At 42.7% G+C, this 20,673-nt stretch overlaps 1 protein-coding gene across 2 annotated transcripts in view; it reads right to left on the bottom strand.

Annotated features, from left to right (window-relative positions):
• The window catches only part of Pax3 (paired box 3), a 94,154-nt gene that overhangs the window by 9,873 nt on the left and 63,608 nt on the right, over window positions 1-20,673 (bottom strand). For both annotated transcript variants that reach the window (XM_050161064.1, XM_050161065.1), the window contains exons 5-7: window positions 20,329-20,534; window positions 9,539-9,704; window positions 8,528-8,742 (exon numbers count right to left, since the gene is read on the bottom strand). In XM_050161064.1, the coding sequence (XP_050017021.1) occupies window positions 8,528-8,742; window positions 9,539-9,704; window positions 20,329-20,534 (587 nt within the window). The remainder of the gene's footprint in view (window positions 1-8,527; window positions 8,743-9,538; window positions 9,705-20,328; window positions 20,535-20,673) is intronic.

The following is a 20,673-nucleotide window of genomic DNA, read 5'->3' as shown; positions in this document are numbered from 1 at the left end:
GCACATAGGTATACATGTGTATTTTCATACATGTAGGGACCAGAGGTTGAGGTTGATGTCTTCCTCCATCACTCTTCACCTTATTTTTGAGACATGGTCACACCTGGAAGCTGAAGCTCGCAGATTCAACTAGGTAGTCTGGATGGCCCACAAGCCCCAGGACTACAGGTGTATACTCTTGACTCAGATCCACAGGCTTGGACAGCAAGACCACTGAGCCATCTGCCCATCTCCGAAATATGCATAGTCTCCTATGCTAAGTGAAAGAAGCCCAGCTTCCCACATTCTCAATTACATGTGTAAGCTCAATATTCCAACTAAAAAGTAAAGAATTAAAACAAACAAAAAACCAAAAAAAAAAAAAAACAGAATAGCATTCCCAGAAAGGTATGAGAGAAAGGCCAGGAGGACAGAAGGGTACAGAGAGGATGGATCATGGGTTCACAGGTCCAATTGGATATAAAAAGTAACAGAACATTCTAGGGCATGGTAGGATAATTACAGTTGTCAACAAATAACTGAATATTTCAAAGCTGGGTGTTGCCAATTCAAAGAAAAAGGAGTATCAGAAAACCAACTACCCTGATCCAGCACTACACATTTTCTATGTGTATTGAAGGACAAGAGAGAGAGAGAGAGATGTTTTTTCCATTGGTGCAATCTTAAAAAGTGTCCCAGCTCGATACCTCTTCCATTGGTCACTGGGACATTGCAATCACTAGTCTCAGAAAAACCGGTTTACTATCCTCAAGCTGAATGCCTGGAGCAATTTTTAAATATTGTACTAAACACTGAAAAATATACGCCTCTGATGAAACCCAGACAGATTCTTTAAGGGAAGGGGAAAAAAAAAAACAAAAACAAAAAACAGTACACAACTAATGACTGAATCAAGTCTTCTGTGCTCGCAACACAGAGCATACATTCAGCCCATAATTGAATAAATATGCAAGTATTCAGATTTCTCTAGATATTGCCATTTCGCAAATGCAGTAATAAATTCAAAGCTTTACATCGCATTCCAACCGCATATAAAGGACTGATTCAGGCCATAGGCCTCGTGCGAGGACCTAGCACGGCTCTTCTGTAAACTGCTCACTACAAACTTTTCATCCTAGTGACTTAGTAATAAACTAAGCAATCACCCTCAATTTTTCTTCTGCTCTTCAGTGGCTAGAGGACTTCAAACAAGTCTAAAAGACCACAGGCCATCGGCTGATTTGTCTAATGTACAGAAGGACAGAACCAACAGAATTGCTGTTGAAATCAACCCAGCAGATACACAAAAATGAACTCAGCAGAAGAGGTTTGCCTGTGGCTCTCTTCGATCGTTGGTTCCTGAAGCTGTCATTGGCTGCCATTTCCTCTCTGTCTATGAAAAGGAGAGTTGGATCAACTCACTGTTATTCTCACAACTATCCAAATCTACATAAGTCTAGAGGCTACAACGAAAGTCAGCAGAAGGCAGGGTCCTCTTCCTGTTTTTGAGGGTAGGGACCTCAGCCTGTAGAGCAAAATTCAAGGCACCAGGTCAGTGGCAGCCTGTAGGTATTCAGCAAAGGATTTAAAGGCAGCGTATTTACTGCGGAGCTGACGCCCCTCCCCCCCCCAGCAGAATATGGCCTGCTGGGAATACACAAATGACCCGGAGCACTTCTGATGTAGCTGAAACAGGCTCATTTATGATCGTAAACAGCCTCGAGTCTTCATAAACACACAGGGCTTCTCAGGCCCTGGGAATGAGCTCGTGGGCCAGTTTAGAAAAGAACCAGAAAGATGTGGGGCCTTTGGAGAGCCAGCCACTTTCATACGGAACGTGTCTCCATCCCAGCTTTGTTTGACACCCAACAAATCTCTTTAATCAAAATCACCCCTCTTTCCTCCACGGATGAGTTTCTGGAAAGTGTGAAGGAAGGAAGTGGCTCCTTTGGGGACTGGGTTAGTGTGGCCCACCACCTGCTTGTCTGGTTCTTCTAAGCAATATAAGGTAAGCCGAGGGTACAGAATCGGATCAGCAATCTGTGTGTCCAGTGTGCCAAACAAATGGCTTCTCAATAATAGTAGCCTCAAATAGCTTTGGAATGTATCCCCAAAAATGTCCAGAAAAAAAAAAAAACAGCTCTATTGAAATGAGAGCTGGCTGTCCCAGCAAATCCAACCTTACTGTGTTTACCTGAAACAGCACAAAGGTGAAGTGGGAGGGGGGCACAAAGAAATTCCCATACTTGGTTGTAAGATTTTCATTAAAACTTATGAAATAGAAAAGCAGCCACTGTAACTATCTTTAATAGTTTATTTTAATGGCCATAGTCTATCTATATAATAAGCTGGCCTGGGGTGAGTTCTTCTTCTTTAGATCTTGAGAACAAGCCACCACCATCCTGCCTTGCTGCTAAAGAATGTGGGAACATGATTAACTCTGTGTCCAAAGAAAAATACGAGCAAAATCCAAAGCAGCCTTGACTTTAATGTATACACATTGACACTTAGCTGCTTCACCTTGATAACTTTCAGCCCTACTAGCAAATGTTTATCAAAAGCAACTGCAGTGAGCGATTGGAATCTAATCTGAAATGGGACCACGCACGATAGCCTAATCCAGATATGCATGAAACAGAGAAACTGCCTAATAAGCATAACTGACACCAAATATGCAATTTACATACATTACACACTAATAATCTCAATTTTAACACTCTTCTTTAAAAGCAACTGGGTGGGTGTTTGAGGTAAAGGCTTTCTTTTGTGAAGTGTGAATAAGGACAGAAATCGATCCTGGCATCTTATATCATCAATCGCCATCTTGTTAGTGCAAAGATCCTTCCTTTTTTTTTCTGGTTAGGCTCCAGGCCTGGGATCTCAACACTACAAGTGTGTGACAGCTCAACTAGACTTAGATGGATGATCAACAAATCTGATGAGATCCACAGACCGACCCTTTCTTCCGGGTGTGCTGAGTGCCAAGGGGACAGTCAAGCATTTTCAAGCTGTTACACAATTCTTCATGAGAAATGTTCCCCTTTGGTAGATTAGCCATAAAACAGGACAGGTGTACGGGTTATTTTATTTCATCTTACCCAAGACCTGGACAAAATTTGAAAGACGGCCTCTGGGTGTAGCTTTGACCTCAGGATTGGTTAGTAACAGTTAAATACTCTCTAAAACATTTTTTTTTTGTAATTTAAGCCTATTTTCTTATTTTGTCATTGGTTTCACTCATAAGTGAGAATGAAACCGTGTCTGCTCTAAACATAAAATGTGCTCATAATGACCCAGATTTATACCAAATGTAGTTTTAAATGTTGCTGGATTGACTGGATCTCAGAATTTATGGCCTCTGAAGTTGCAAAGAGGACTTCCTCCCTTTAAGAAGGAGGGGGCTTTAAACCAAAAAAAAAAAAAAAAAAAAAACCTCAATGATATAAGAGTAAATGAATGAAAACCATATGGATCAAATGTTCCCTAAAATACACAGTTCAAAAAATTAAGGCGAAAAAGTGCTTGACAAAAAAAAAAAAAATGTGTTTTAGATTTGACCAAACCCAGAAAATTTGAAGAATCATTTGCAATTGATGATGAACTCTAAATGCTGCCAAACTGACCATTTTCATAGATGACAGAACAACAGAGAATTTCCCCAGACCCCCTGTAACCCAGTGAGAGTGCATTTTACTCAAGAGCTTGTTGGAAGCTGTCGACAAATACTGCAAAGTTTATAGAAATAGGTAGAGGTGGGGCATGAAATTATGCAAGCTTGTTAATCTAATTGCCCATGTTGGGGGTGTTGGCTATGTGTGTTTTTGGGGTGGGGAAGCACCCAGGGTAGTATTTCATGCAAAGGAAAGTTAATTAAAAGAACATGGCCCACATGTTAATGCGCCTCATGTCTTGAGTGTGTGGCAATATTTCCTTGTAATCCTACTTCCAAGTCAGTGTCCCCTGTCTTGACCACACGTGTACAAGATACTGAAATCAGTTTCTGGGAGCAGAAAGGGATATCAATGATCAGTGTGCGTGCGGGTTCTGTATGGTCCTTGCAGCAAGAGAATATAACCTTTCCAAAGAAGGTTGTTGCTACCAGGGGAAGTTCTCACTAGGGTGAGTTGGGTGGTCTCCTCAGGGCATACCGAATCCTCATTCTGAGCCCCATCTCGTGGAAAGGTTAAATATATCAGACAACTAGTCAGAAGGTAGGAAATATTGAAGTTTTAACCTGCCCTGCCCCTGTCCATCTCTGTGAATCTGGCCTCAAGTGTCCTGACAGATCCAGCCTTTACTAGCAAATGGGAGGCCAGCCAATGTGAAAACATTCGACCAGGCTCACAGGACAAGCAGGCAGTGGCAGAGAAACAAAACCGTGTGACTCGTGTTCCAAGAAGATTAACAAGGGAGGGCAGATAGAGAGAGTGGAGGTATCATTTGGAAAATGATGTGTCCACCAATTCCTTATCAAAAAACTAGAACTCGATCAACCAGAGTAGCTCACACCTGTATTTCCAGCAACGGAAGACTGAGGCGGAAAGAACACCGCAAGTCCCAGGCTCACCTGCTATAGAGCGTGACCTATGTCAAAAGGGGGAAAAAAGGAACTAAATGAAAAATAAACAAAATACTAAAAAATCCATTGCACATTGGTTCTCACACATTCTATTTCCTGCCAGTTTTAGTAGGGAACAAGATGGCAACACTGGCGATCCTGGAGAAAATGTCAAATAGAATACACAAACAGTTTAGATATGCTGAATAGATTCCACCCACAAGAGCTATAATGAACTGGCCACAATAATTCAAAAGAACATTCCAACAGACGGAAAATCTATACACTACCGTCTATCTCGGTTTTTAGAAAGGCCTAAGATATAAAAAGAACCCAGATTCAAGGTACAAAAATATCATGAGTGGTTTTCCTGAAAGAACTTCTATACAGTCAGCATGGAATATTTTTATTACTTGTAGAAATTAAAAGATAAATGAAAATCAATCAGACTTAACAACAAAAAAAATCTCTAAATTAACCTAAACTAAAAACATAAATTCAGGGGCTGGAGAAAAGGCTCAGCAATTGTAAGCACTAACTGCTCTTGCAGAGAACCTGGGTTCAGTTTCCAGCATCCACATGGTGACTCACAAATGTTACTCCAGTTCCAGGGGATCCAACACCCTCTTCTGGCCTCTGCAGGCACCAGGAAGGCATGTGGTGCACAAACATCCATGCAGACCAAACACACAGACACGTAAAATAAAACGAATAAATATAAAATTAAAAAACTAAATTCATCTCCAGCACTGAAACAAACAAACAAACAAACAAACTTAGGAAACCAGTCTCTCTGTTAATGTTTTCAAATGTGACTGTCTCTGCTTTGTTTTGAAGAGTACTTCTTTTCCATTCACAATAAACTAGATCCTAAACCAGCAGTCAGAAATCCCAGAATCTAGTTCCAACCCCCTTATACTAACAGTGGATTGCAACCTTTGGTTCTGCCATTGAATTACCTGCTAAGTAGGTTACAAGACAGAGGTGGTGAAGAAGAGGGGTGACAGTCACACCAGTTCTGTTCTTAGGATCACATGATCCAGCCAATGCATCAGTAATGGGGTCTCCATAACGCAGAAACCACAGGACCATTGACTGCTGTCTTCTGATTTTCCTCTCAGGTGCAACTGAACCAAGTTGTTAGAATTGGGTTTGTCCTAACTCTCTTTAGACTAATGTCTAATAAAGCCAGACAACCAACACCACTGTAGGCATCTTTTACCTCCACAAAAGTATTGTTAAGAAGCAATGAGTCCAAAGGGCTGTCGAAATCTGAGGTCTAGTCTTTTTCTCCATTATTTTATAAATATGTCTGGATGGTGCAGATCCGCTCACTCCCTGTCTCGTCCTCGACTTGAACTGAGGGACATTGTTCTTTCTTTCCTGACTCTTTGGGAATGTTGTAAGAACTAAGTCAGCATGGAACCCTACTGATCGCCTATGGCAGAGACCTAGGACACACTAGTTAATCACAAATGTGAGTATGGAGCTGATGTAGTATAGAAGATGAAATAAAGAAATACAGGAGTGGAATTGCCTGTGAGATTTTTCCACTGCTCGATATGAAGTGACCCTACCCTGGCACCAGGTCTGGAGTCACTGACAGTTGAAAACCTGCAATATTCTTAAAGGTGAGCTTTAATGGCCAGAGACCAATTGCTAACACATCCACTTAAGTAATACTGCTATAACATTGTTCCCAGACCACTGCAGGCAAGAGATAAACCAGTTTGCATACAGAGTTCAAGTTCGTGTTATTTTCATTACGACTGAAGTTTACAAGACCCCCTGATGGAATCCTGCCTCTCACAGAAGCAGCTCTGGTCACACATTACTCCCGTGGAAACTTTCAACCAAATCCAACCATCAAAAAGGGGGCCGGAAAGATGGCTCAGCAGTTAAGAGCGGGCTGCTCTTCCACAGGACCCAGGTTCAATTCCCAGCACCCACATGGCAGCTCACACCTGCCTGGAACTCCAGTTCCAGGGGATCTGACACCCTTGCATAGACATACCTGCAGACAAAACACCAGGACACATGAAAATAAATAAAATGAGCAAAAACTAGCTTGCTGTTTTCTGGCCTCCGAGTGGTGATGTTAAAGCTTACAGACCCTTTCCACGCTGCTCCTAATCTCTGGAAGAAGTTTCCACAGGAGAAATCCGAGTGTTGCAAAGCTGGTTGTTTTGGCAGAAGCCTGTCATTGTCATGTGAAATGGCATCCCCAAATGCCAGTACTTAGAAATCAAAGGAGCCGAAAGTCCTGTAGGAGGCTTCCATTGTTTTCATGTTGTTATTTTCCTGCTGAGGTTGAAAAAGCAGCCTCTTACTTTTCTTTTCTTTTCTTTCTTTCTTTTTTTTTTTTTAAGCCCAGGATGTGCTATAGGAATCTATAAAACTTAATTACATTTACTCTTACAAAAAAAGGATTTATGAACTTTTGCCTTGGGGCGGAAATGTTTATTTCATTGCCTTTGCTATCCAGTCTTTTCAACTCCCATGGCTTTGAACTTCTCAGCTGCTCGGAGTTATCACCGTTACACAGAGCGCAAGAGCTCCACTCCGAAGACGCACACCACAAGTTGAAGAAGCCAGGGAAGGCGAAGATATATGAGTCGTTATTTTGGCCACCCTTTGTGCCATTAAAATCTCATTTTCTGCCTGTTAGAATACCCTCTCGGTGCTTAGGCAGCGGTGATAGCCCGTGATTAGTGTGTAATTGAGTATAATTGTCTTTTCACTTTTCATTTGTGTCATCCTGAGCTTCTCTCTGTTTTTCTAACCACCAAGAGGAAAAGGGAGGAAGAGGAAAGATAAAGCTGTTAAAAACTCTCGCTCTCAGCCCCAAAGAGATCCTCGATTGCAATTATAGATTGCAATCCCTTTGTGACATTTCTCCAAATTTAGTGGGTGGCTCTCCTCGCCACCTGGGCCAACTGCGCTCTCTCTCTCTCTCTCTCTCTCTCTCTCTCTCTCTCTCTCTCTCTCTCTCTCTCTCTCTCTCTGTATTTAAACAACTGCTAATAATGTCAGGTCCNCTCTCTCTCTCTCTCTCTCTCTCTCTCTCTCTCTAATAAAATCAAGCTATCTGTATTTAAACAACTGCTAATAATGTCAGGTCCAGACAGATGCCACATGTAGAAAATTTAACCATCCTTCTGACATGCAATTATCAGGGCAATTTATTAATACAACCCTTCAAGAAAAACTCATAGTCCAATGCAAATTACAAAAACAATTACAACGTCCAAATATTTATACAGACCCAAAGACTAGCAATTTCCCTAATTTGTGTTCTTATAACTCATTCATTCCAGGTTCTGCAGTCCTCAGCTGGGTCTCTCTCTCTCCCTCTCCCCCCTCTCTCTTTCCCTCTCTCTCTTCCCTCTCTCTCTTTCTCTCCCTCCTTCCCTCCCTCCCTCGCTGCCTCCTTCCTTCTCCCTTTCTTTCTTCCTTTCCTCCTCCCTCTTCTACTCTCCCACCCCCTCTTTGCCTTTTCCCCTCCCCCTCATCCTCTTTACTTCCCCTTCCCTCTACCTACTGCTTCCTCTCCAATTGTCAGAGCTTTGGTGTTTTCTGATGAGGGTTTTTCCTCAAAATTCTGTCAACTGACCAAATATCATTTGAAACAGACAAACAAACAAAAACCAAAAGAAAAGAAACCCTGGCAAGTCAAGTCTGTAAGGCTTTCCACCAAAGCTCAGAGCTAAGGACAGGCAAGACATAGGACAAACGCCTGGACAACTAAGTATAAACACAGCGTCCCCATGATTGCATTAGAAGTCACTTGAATTTTAAGTCTAAGCTACAACTTTTGAAGCCTCCAGTAGAAAGGGAAGAAAGAAAGGAAACTCGAAAACTGAAATCATGTGGCTTGTATAAAGAATACATTATGGTTTACATTTGGCAATTCATTATAGCCCTGCCTCGGGGAATTGACTATTTGGTTCTGGTAACGGCAAATCATCTGTCTAGAAACACAGGACTGACCTGAGGTGAAAGGCCATTGCCAATGGCGGGGTTCATGGGGTTGGAGGGCCCCGACGGAGGCACAAAGCTGTCTGTATAGCTTGAAAATCCGTGCCTGGTGCTGGGGAGGCAGTAGGCAGAGCTGCTGTCTGGGTTCGAAGGAATTGTGCTTTGGTGGACGGTGCTCGGAGGAAGCGGCTGAGGTCTATGAACGGTGCTGCTGGGATCTGACACAGCTGAAACGAAGAAGAGGATCAACCATGATGCTCTCTGGTAGACAAGCGGAGCGAGTTCAACGCGAAAGTTCCCAATATGAGTTACCCATTTGATCAGATACTGTGAGAACTCCAAGTGCATTTCTTACAGCTCAGTTGTGAAATCACACAACAAATACAGTTAACGTCTATTGTGGCATGTCTTCAAGCTCATGACTGTGTAGAAACTCCCAGGTCACACTCATCTAGATACCCAGATACTCTCAGATACCACACTGGCAACACTAACAAGCCAATTTGGGTAGTGAACACAATGCATGAATAGATCATCAGAGTTCCAACTGTTGGGAACACACTTTCACAACCCCAAAACAATAGTCTTACAATTTAACGTGACTCCACTTCCCTCTTGCCCTAACAAATTATAATTTTTTACCAACACTCACATTCTCTGAATTATTATTGCAACTAGTTATAATCCTAGATCCTCAGTTGAATGCAATTAGCAATATAAATACAGTGCTCAGGTTTTAACAAAAGAGGGGGGATGTGGAGAATCCCATGTATGTTTGGGAAAGTTGCGTTGTTTTTAAACATGGAAATAGTGTTACAGCATAGCACGTTTTATCTGAAGAGCATCAAATATAGCTCAAACTACTTCTGAGACAAGGCAGGTATGTATAAGGACAGCTGATGTCAGATGATAGGCACACTAACAGCGTCACTCTCAGAATCACAGGCAGAAATCACTGTGGGAAACAGCCAATGGGAAGCTATTGGGAGTTCCATCCTTATCACTCTGTTTTTCTTCTGATACCTTGTGGAATAGACGTGGGCTGGTAAGAGGTCTCCGACAGCTGGTATGTTGGCAGGGTTGGCATGGCGGTGGGAGGGAATCCCCCCGGAATGAGATGGTTGAAAGCCATCAGTTGATTGGCCCCAGCTTGCTTCCTCCATCTTGCACGGCGGTTGCTAAACCATACCTATGGATTTAATTTAAAATTTGAGGATTTCACTGATGAAATAATAGTACATTCTTAATGAATTTTTCATGCTAAAACAGATTAAAGGCCCCTACTGACAGGGCAAATAGAAGCAAGAGTCCTCTGTCTTCTCTAGTATGTTGGGGTGAAAGGAAAGTTAAATATCAGGGGTCAGGAAGGGGACTGCAGGGATCCTGTGTGGACTTGCATCAGTAAAGCTGATAAGGACCCTGGGCAAGTCCTGGTAGGCAGGGTCACAACAGTATGCATTCTTTACAGCTGTCATCAATGTCATTTGCCCTCATCTCACAGCCTTCCAGGAAATCTTGAGTCACTTGGACACCCCCACACACCAACAGTCACACATATGGCAAGTGTCCTAAGTTTGACCTTGCCAATTACAGACACCACGCCTTAGGCTTTGTGTTCATATCAGTCTATTTCTGTATGTCTATAATCAGTGTAAGTATAGGTCCTAGTTAGTGGTTCTCAACCTTCCTAATGCTGCAGTCCTTTAATACGGTTCCTTACGGTGTGGGACACCCCCACACATAAAATTACTTTCATTGCTACTTCATAACTGTAATTTTTCTACTGTTATGATCTTAATGTAAATATCTGTGCTATCCAATGGTCTAAGGTAAACCCTAGGAAAGGGTTGTTTGACCCCCAAAGCAGTCATGACCCACATGCTGAGAACCACTGTTCTAGATTGTCACATGAATTAAACAGGACTTCATGCAAGTAGAACCACCTTTCTTCAAAGTCTGAACCATCACTCTGATCTCAATTAGAATGGATGCTGATGAAGAGTTTCAAAGAAGAAAGGCAGCATTTGCAATGGAATTAGTTTCTTTTGGTGCCGGTGTTTATGCAATGTAATAATCTGTGTGGAACACTGTACTAATTACCTATGTTCAGAAAAAATCTGTTGGAAAATAATTTGTCTTCCAGTAATTCAAAGCTCCAGTCTTCTTGTGTGTTGATGGAGAAGAGGAAAAGATATCAACCAGAAATAAAATTGAATATCTAACATGTTGAATGGTGTTAAACAGAGTTTTACTATACTTCAAGATGTTGACCAACTATGATTTAAATCTGTGTAAGAAAGATGTAAAACTACCAGGCAGTGGTGGCGCACACCTCTAATCCCAGCACTTGGGAGGTATAGGCAGGCAGATCTCAGTGAGTTTGAGGCCAGCCTAGTCTAGAAAGCCAGTTCTAAGACAGCCAGGACTGTTACACAGAGAAACCCTGCCTCAAAAAAAAAAAAAAAAATGTAAAACTTGGAGTAGATTTTTCAGGGTGTACACATAATATTTACCATACCACAAAAAGAGACCCCTATTAATCAAAAGTAATACTTTTAGCATTTGTATAGAAAGTTCTCCGAAACTTAACACAAAAAAGCACATCGCATTTGAGGCTGAAGGGATTGGAAGGGATGCAATAAGGAGGTCACGTTCAGGCGGCCTTCTTCACAGAGCCCAGAAGAATTGCTCACAGGACACTGAAGCTCTGTGTTAGGAAGTCAGGGAATCAGGAAGACTTCAGAGTGGGGACAAAATTTCTGCTCATTTTAAAAGCATTTTAAAAGTTGGATGTAATTATCACAAGGATTATCCTTCTAGATAAAGGTCACAGTAGAGAGTAGAAAGATGTGAGCAAGCCTGGCTAAGGAAAGAGAATTCAGCAGGGAATGCCCTTGCCTAGAATGTAATTAGGAGATAGCTTGCAAGAGTCCATTCCCTCCACTGTATGCACCAGGGTTTGAGCTCAGGTCATCATGCTTGGTGGCAAGCACCTTTGTCCACTGAGCCTTCTCACCAGCCCCAAATATTACCTTTTCATACCCCTTATGTTTCCAAGGAGAAAATAATGTTATCTAGTATTTTCCCATGTGGATAAATAATTGAATCAGAGGATCACTTGGCTTGATAAATTGCCACCTGGTATAATGGTACCATGAATGCTCTATTTCAAGCTGGCATTTGGTTGTGTTTTCTCCCTGCAAGTCAAAGCTATTAATGACTCCCAGAGGCATCATGGGAAGAAAACCAAGGAAGGGCTTGGCATCATCCATGTTAGTGGAAGAGTCTAGGGGTGAGAATTCATGCCTGAAGGTACTTACCCTATCATATACCATATACCCTACCAAACATTACATGATAAAGCGACAAGTTCAAAAGACCCTTCTGGAAGTTAAAATCAACTACATGCCACAGAGTTCCAAATTTCCATGCTATACTGGGAGAAATGAACTCCTAGAGATGCCCTGAGGCGATTTCATTCACGTGGTCACCATTCTGAATTCCGGTGCACCCCTCCATGAGGCACTCAGAACCCTGTGCTTGGCTATTGCTGAAGCAGGCTGTTCAATCCTCTACCCTCTGCCTTCTAGAACCTTCAGATTAATTAACCAGCTTGGATTGACCAGGGCTGGCTATGCCTGAGCTCCCACGAAGCTCAGCATTCCACCGCATCAAAGAGTATTCTACCAATGTCATAGACCAATGTCAAAAAGTAGAGGTCTAAAGCCAGGCATGGTGGCACATGCCTTTAATCCCAGCTCTCAAGAGGCAGAGGCAGGTGGATCTCTATGAGTTCAAATCCAGCTTGGTCTACAAAGTGAGTTACAGGACAGTCAAAACTGTTACACAGAGAAACCCTGTATTGAAAAACACACACACACACAACAAAAAAGAGCAAGGAAGGAAGGAAGGAAGGAAGGAAGGAAGGAAGGAAGGAAGGAAGGAAGGAAGGAAGGAAGGAAGGGTCATCTTTGCCCAAGTAATGATGAACAATTATCATCACTTTCCACAATTACCTTCAAAAGACAGAATCCAAACAAAACTAAGTGGCTATGGATTTGAAGTTTGCGCTCATTTTATGTTTCCAAACTGACACTAGTAATTACTGGAGGTATAGAACAAGCCCACCAGGGGTTATTTTTAAATGTTTATTGCATAGTACCTGTTATAGCTACGATTAAAAAAATGACAGGAAGGAGCTAGATGTAGATGTATACCTCAATGATAAAGAATTTTCCTAGACCAAAAATGTCTCAGGTTGAAACTCAAGCATTATATAAAAAAAAAGTCAAGAAAAATAGTTGAGAAGCAAAGCTTTACAGAAAAACAAACCTTCAACCGGAAGTTCGGGATTCCCAAAGGAAATAATCCTAATATTTAAGCTGAGGCTCCCTATGTATGGAGAGAAAAACCTAGACTGAAAAAAGTGAAGACCGGCCTGCCTGTCTCCTCTGGGCGTTTATTTAGAGGTTTTTAATGATCCAGCCAATGCTAACTTCTGTGCTTCTCAACCCACCCATGCCTGCCAGACAGATCACTTAAAGGGAAAACAGACTAATGCTGAAAACAGTACTCAGTCTTTGCCTCGTGTTTTGAAACTCAGGCAGCATCTTTAATTTCCAGCAGGAAAAAGAAGTTGCCCTTGAAATGACCTTTGTTTTCAATACCTTTGCCGACAGAGCGAGCATGGGATACTGGAATGTTGTCATCACCCTATACATAACTGAAGGAGAAAAGTAATCCCACTACTCGGGCGGGCGCCTTCCATAACTCAGCAGTGAATTATCAATTCTTAACAGGCAATCGACACATAATCTACTGTGAATACATAATCCAGGATGGTTCCAACAGGTCGAGAGAATTTATGACTTGGTTACAGTGGTTAGAAATGTCTCCTTCTTAGGGGCTGAAGGGGTGGCTAAGCAGTTAAGAGCACCAGAAGACCTGGGTTTAAATCCCCAGTACCCACATAATGGCTCACAACCACCTCCAGCTCCAGTTGTAGGGAATAAGAATCCCCTTTCTGGGCTCCTCTTGCACTAGATACTCGTGTGGTACACAGACATTCATGCAGTCAAAACACTCACACACATTTAAAAAATATATGTTTTTGAAGAAATTTCTCCATATTTTGAAAAGAGTAACTATAGCAGCAGAAACAAACTGGCTCTTGCTGTTCTAAGAAGGTCTTTGCCAATAAGGTAGAAAGAATAAGGTTTTCAAAGTCAGCTCTCTATCTGTTAAGTGTAATTCTGTGATCTAGGAGTCCATGTAACTTTACTCTCTCCAAGTCACCTCTTCTGGCTTTCCCATAACTGCTAACAAGCTAAGCAAGTGAGGGAAAGAGACTTCCATTACTGGATAGTCTACTATCATATATAATGAATTGCCCGTGGTTGTCTGTGTAATATCAAATACATTAAGTATACCCCCCTGGCTCATTTTTACCTGTCCCAAGCCTTTTTTTTTATCTTGCCATGGAGTCCGCCAATAAAATATAGCTATACTTCTTTAAAAATGATCTTCATGTGCATTTCCACAATATAATAAATAATAAATAATATCCAACCATTGAATGGTAAAATTCAAACCATTGAAAGTTCTCTATAACATCCTGATAACCATGAGAGGAAAAGGATAACGGGTTTCAAAATAAGAATAAAATTTTCATAAAATTTCCCTTCATGAAGAACCTTGGTCCTTGCTCAAAACAATGTGCTAGACTTTGTTGACTGCCCATGGGAAGCTTTTCCTTCTCTGAGGAGTGGATGGGGTGCAGAGGAGGTGGAGGGAATGGGGGCAGGAAGAGTGGGGACTGGGATTCCTATGTAAAATGAGAAAAGATAGTTTTGTTTTGTTTTTTAAATTTCCCTCCCTGAGGAAAGTGACCAACTTGTTCCAACTCAACCCTGAATAACTTAAGGTGGGGGAATTAGTACTTCCACAGGGAAAATGCAGGAAAGCTTTGTACACCACTAGGCCAGTCAAAAGTCAAGCCCTAGCTCCCCACTTGACACCACTTTGACCTTGACCACTTTGCTCAGTGTTTGGGGAGTTCTGACCTCTCCTTTGCTAAATGAGAGATGCATAGAACTTCTGTAGGACACTGTTGAAATAATTTAAGAGGACAATAAGGCAAAGCACTTACAAGGGTGCTTAGGAGATATTAAATGCTCCTGCTAAATTAAAGGCTCACATGGGCGCTTCTGAGAAAACCTAATTAAAGCCTGGCTTGCTGTCCTTTCCTCTGCAGTCAGCAGCCAAAGCCTTTTGTGCCAATGAGTAAACAGAGAAGTGCCCACAGAACACCTCAAATAATTGAGAGCCAGTTTGACTTGAATGGTGGCTTAGGTCAAATTTGCTTCCAAGTTTCATGGATTAGTGCTAATTGTACCATGGTGTGAGCCTAATTTTACCCATCAATAAATTACTTGTTCACATTTTTGGATTGTCCTCAAAGGCAGTGTAACCTACATTGTTCCAGATGGGTTATTTCAAATGGAATTTGACAAATGGGAAGGAAAGCATAATACCCCATCCTTTGAAAGGCAGTGCCACAGGGTTGTAAAAGGCTGAAAGCTAGCTTCTGTGACTTGTGCTGCTACCATGTCAAGGAGAGTTGCTGCAAGCCAAGTAGGTAACCTCAGCACTTATTGCTGGTTCCTCCAGACTCTCTCATTCATCCCCATCTCCTTCCTCTTCCGCTGCCCTGCTCTCCCCTGCTCTCCCCAGCCTCCCTCCCATCAGTGCTGCTCCCCAGCTTTAGGCTATGGGTGGAGGGAGAACAGGCAGAGGAGGAGGACAGCCATATTCTCACATGTGCCACAGGTCCATGGACACGCGCAAGCCCAGTCATCCTGAAACATCCTGAAACATCAAGAGCAAGGTGGGGTGGAGAGTGGCAGGTGACCATCATTTCCTTCCATTCTGGAGTCAGGGTTTTCTATACCTATCCTTCCTTCTAAACGGTAGAGGTATGTCAAGTAACTTTAAGACTCCTTTGGGCTTTCCTGAGAACCCCATATTTCTAGTACAGAACAACTTGAGAGATCGTGCCACCTAATAGAATTGTTTTCCTTTTTCTTATTTTTTTTTTATTTATGTGTATGGTGTTTTGCCTGCCGGTGTATGCCTGGTGCCAAAGGAAGCCAAAAGAGAGCACTAAATCTCCTGGGACTGGTGTTATAGATGGTTGTGAGTTGCCATGTAGGTGCTGAGAATTGCACCAGGGTCCTCTGCATGGGTACCAAGTGTTCATAGCCATCTCTCCAAGTCCCCCCAGTAACTTTCAGTTTCTGCGATAGAGGAGAGCTAATGTTTGAAAATATTAAAACCAGAGACACTGCCTTTAGTTAAAACTTGTACAGATAGACACATGTGTATACACACACAGACACACGCAGAGAGACAGACAGACACACACACACATACACGCATACACACATGCTCACGTGCACACACATCGTATGTTGCCCAGATCTCCTGAAATCTACTTATGATTACCATGGAGATCCTTGAAACCAGGGTGAGATTCACCTGATATAATCACCCCATACTTAAATAGATAAAACTAATCCACGCTCAACAAAACATCTTCGAAAACTGGAACCAAAAGCTGCTCTTCCTATGTCGTGACCAAATGCTGTTTCCACAGGTAGCTGTTCTTTGTGTCTTCTTTCCTCTTGACAGTAAGAAACTCGCCTACTTCATTCTGAAATGAAATACTAAAACGTTGGCATGCCACAAATATCTGCAAGTAATTCTGTCTCGATAGAACCTTCATGCTCCCGTTGTTTGCTTTTGAGTAGCTACCCAAAGAATTCAGCAACTAGTCTGTCTCTGTCTCTTTTCTTTTTCTGATTTCTCTTTCTTTCTTCCTCTTCTTTTGACACTCTTTCTAGATGGATCCTTTGCTGCACAATAGAGAACCTTAGCTTGCTGCACACTCAGATTTGGCATCGAGAAACAGAAGTGTCCAAACAAATTTCTACGCAACGCTGACGAAGGCACAAGTTATTATGGCTTTAGTTTCATCTCCATCCAGAAGAGACTGGAAATATTTTTCCTCTGAGGGGTAAAACGTGGAATGTAGACATGGTTTGGGCTTTGAGGGTTTGAGGTTTGGTTTTTCCCAGGTGCCCCCAAATTAAAGTAACTCACACTCTCTGGCTATCATTCAAAGTGAGTTGATTTAGCTACTGCTTTCCCAGCTCTTCCCAAGGACCCCAGCATTTTCGGCTGGCATTTTAATCAGTGATTAACTGCCCTCTTCTTTTTCCTGCTGGGTTAAGTAAAAGATCCATGTGCTGGCTGTTCTAGGGAATTTGTTAGGCTGTAGATCATAGCCCGGTGCAAGACATGATGTGTCTCAAGGGAGCTAAAGAAGCCATACGGAATGTAAAGAGTCACCGGGTTAAAGCCACATTAAGACAGCTGTTACATTAATGAGGGCCCTGCTTTCGCGGGGAGGTAACCATATAGAAAAATATAAACCGCTCTTTATTGGTTTGATCCCATGTCCTCTGAAAGTTAATAGGCTGTTATTATTGTGCTCTGGCCTCCACTGAGCCAGACGAGAATGTTGGGGACTGTGCAAGCCATGTGGGTTTGAAACGCATTCTGTCCCCTCCTTCATTTTTGATGAAGGCAAGAATAAGAGAGTGAGGATTTTCAGATTCTCACTCTTTCTTTGTCTCATCGTTCTGAAGTTTAGTTTTTATTCACACTGCATTCAGAACTGATTATGGACCAGCCTTTCAGTACATCAGCTGGGCCAGCCATGAAGTACAAGAACTAAGAGTGGAAATAGAGTGGACATTCAATGGGAAATCATTGGACCTCACCTTGCGTTTAAACTGGGCACTCACTGAACTCTAACAGAAGCAAGATAGATGCTATACCTGTGGTTACAGTATTACAGCATATGAGAACTATTGATGCCCTCAACCCAGTCCACTGGGATGCAGAGGAAAAGCATCCTGGTCCATGGCTAAAGAAGATGGTTTCTGTCCTGTGAGAAGCGGAGCACTCTGTCCCAATGAAATGGGTAGACAAATTCAACTGTCCCATTTTTGTTCAGTGTGTGTGTGTGTGTGTGTGTGTGTGTGTGTGTGTGTGTTCACATGGATAAGAATTTATGTTCGTGCACACGTGAAAGTTGAAGACTGATGTTGGGAATCAGTTTCAATCTCTTCCACCTTATCCCTTGGAGCAGAGTCTTACAGTTGAACCCAAAGCTGGCCAACAGGGCTAGTCTGAGGCTAGCCAGCTTTCTCTGGTGATGCCCTGTCTCTTCCCTCTGAGGCTGGAATTACAGACATGCCGCCATGCCCAAGAGCATCTACTTGAGTTCTGGGGATCCTGGCTGTGGGCCTCATGCTTGCTCAGCAAGTGCCTTAACCACTGAGCAATCTCCCCACCTCAATACTTCCAATGTTAAATAATCAGTCTTGAGAAGCCTGGCATGTCTGTGGCCCTTTCTCCTCACCCTTCCATCCTACCTCCTGTTTACACAACAGCTGCCTACCTGCGACCTCAGAACCCTTTCGCCATCATCCCATCTTTGCCAGCGCCATGATCTATTCCTTACCACATTCCCAGTGCTCTTTACAAATGTGAGCCAGGTAGCATCATATCTAAGCTTTCACAAGATGTCCTGTGCCTCTCTCTGCACATCCTTTCCGTACTCCAACCAGAAAAGAACTCGTTCCTGATCTCTCCAGAATGCCTGGGTGGAAAACCGAGTGGTCATCTCACAGAACCCAGGCACTTCCAGCTTGTCCCTTTGTTCTGCCGTGGATGAGTGCTCCCCTCCCCGTCTCCGACCAATAAATATTTGGCCAACATTTTGCTCCAAAATTTCAACTTTTCTTTTTCTCCACCCACATGATGCAATCCTGACGACACTTGACACATCTGCTCTGCCCATTTGTTTGTGGTTATTCATATGGTGTTCATTATTCTCTCCTGGAGGGAACTGATAGTCCCTCTCCTTCACCTCTTGACTGTTCTGGTACGACAGATCACACAGAAGGCTGAATAAAGCCATTTTTCTCCCTAGACTCTACAGCTGGAAGAAGCTGTATCAATAGACAAGACAAGGTCATGTGATGGACAGGTAAAAGTGTTGATAAGGGACCACATCAACAACTGAGTAGCTCCCTGCCAAAGTACCAGCCTGACTTCGATTATGAAATGCTGGTGTGTCATGTGGCATTTCCAGATAGAGAAAGTCAATTTCTGGGACAGCAAAGGGTGCTGGGAATCCCTTAGTCTTGTGCAATGTGCCCAAAACTTGAAGTCAAAGTGCACCACTGGTTAAGAGAACATTATTGTACACTCGAGAGAGACATGTTAACTTAAATAGCCTTTTCTAGGAGTCCTCCTAAGAGTTCAGAAGGGCTGAACTCGGCTGGTTAAAGATGCGTGAAACCAAGCTTGATCGGAGTTCAATCCCTAGAAGCCGTGTTAAGGAAGGATAAACTGACTCCCACAAGTTGTTCTCTGACCTCCACATGGAACACACACACTACACATAAACCACGCATACACCCCATACATACACCACATATGTGCGTACAAGATACACAAATCACACACCACATACACACACTACGCACAAAGTCCACACACACAAACACACCACATACACACACATACACACACACACACCACATACACAGTCATGTAAAAAGGTAAAAGAGAAGCAAACCTGATTGACCTAGTTTTTTTTTTTTTTTCTGTTGCCGTGATAAATACGATCAAAAGCAACTTGGGGAGGAAAGGATTTATTTCATTTTATGCTTTACAGTTCAACATCTGCCTAAGGGAGCCAAGACATGAATGTGGAGGCAGGGGCCACAGCAGAGACTATGGAGGAATCTTGCTTACTGATTGATTCCTCTGGCTCATGCTCAACCTGTTTTCTTGAACACTCTTAGACCACCTAAGGATGGTACCTAGAGGTGGTACCACCCACAGTGACTAGACTCTCCTACAGCAATCAGCAATCAAAGAAAATGCCCCACAGACCATAGGCCAATCTGATGGAGGCAATTCCTCAATGGGACACTTTCTCTTGCCTAGGTGTGTCAAATTGACAACCAAAATCAGATATCATAATTACATTGTTAAAGTAATATAATTGCTTCCAGCATCTACAATCTGTAAATGAAATGACGACCGTATGCACTTTCCACATTTTCCTAATAGAAAGGCTACAGACAAAGCACGTGGAATCCAGAGGTTTCTATACTATCAGGGAGCAATATTAGCTTAGATAATTCTTTAACAAGCTGAAGTTTCTATTTCCTTATTTATCAATTGGGGATAGTAACTATGCCAGCCAAGGGTTTTAGTGATAATTCATGAGTTAACCCATGTGAAATACAAGATTTAATATAGTTCCTGGTGCAAACTGACCACTCAAAATATGTTTGCTATTAATCTGGGAACCACCCGCAGCAGCCATACAGTTTCTGGTACACCATTGGGATGCACAAAATGAAATGAACTTGTGTGTGTCATAAACGTAACTTTCATAGCAATAACCAAAGCCTACAGATGTGCATTCACTAAGCACTATTGCTAATGTGGTTTTCTTGGTTTCAAACACTTTTCAGCTGGGTGTTGTACATCCATAAGCACAGTACTCAGGAGGCTGAGGCAGTAGGCTTATGAGCCCACACCAGCCTGGTACTTAGTGAAACTTCACCACCAAAACAATAACAAAAAATATTTCCCAAGAGGAGACCCCCCTCCCCACGGTGGTGGGGGTGTCTTCCTAGATGTCTCCAGTGTTTGGGCATCAGTACCTGTACTCGGGCTTCTGTAAGCTTCGCCCGCTGGGCCAGCTCCTCCCTGGTGTAGATGTCTGGGTAGTGGGTTCTCTCGAAAGCGCGCTCCAGCTCCTCCAGCTGCTCGGCCGTGAAGGTGGTCCGACTTCTGCGCTGCTTCCTCTTCAGTGGTAGGTCGGGTTCAGAATCGATGTCGGAGCCTTCATCTGACTGAGGGGCTGAGGCTAAAAACACAAGAGGAGGGAAGAAAACCGTAGTAAAGTTAAATCAAAAAGCCAGTCTCCCCAGCTACCGTGACTGGAAGTCTAAAGTACTTTCTCAATGTCTTCTCTAGACACCAAGCCCCTCCATATACCTCTCTAA

This window comes from Alexandromys fortis, unplaced genomic scaffold (assembly GCF_014885135.2).
Source record: "Alexandromys fortis isolate MF-2015 unplaced genomic scaffold, M_Fortis_MF-2015_v1.1 scaffold_98, whole genome shotgun sequence".
NCBI classification, from domain to species: Eukaryota; Metazoa; Chordata; class Mammalia; order Rodentia; family Cricetidae; genus Alexandromys; species Alexandromys fortis.
The sequence above is the reverse complement of the archived record's forward strand: the minus strand, read 5'-3'. Positions and strand labels throughout refer to the sequence as shown.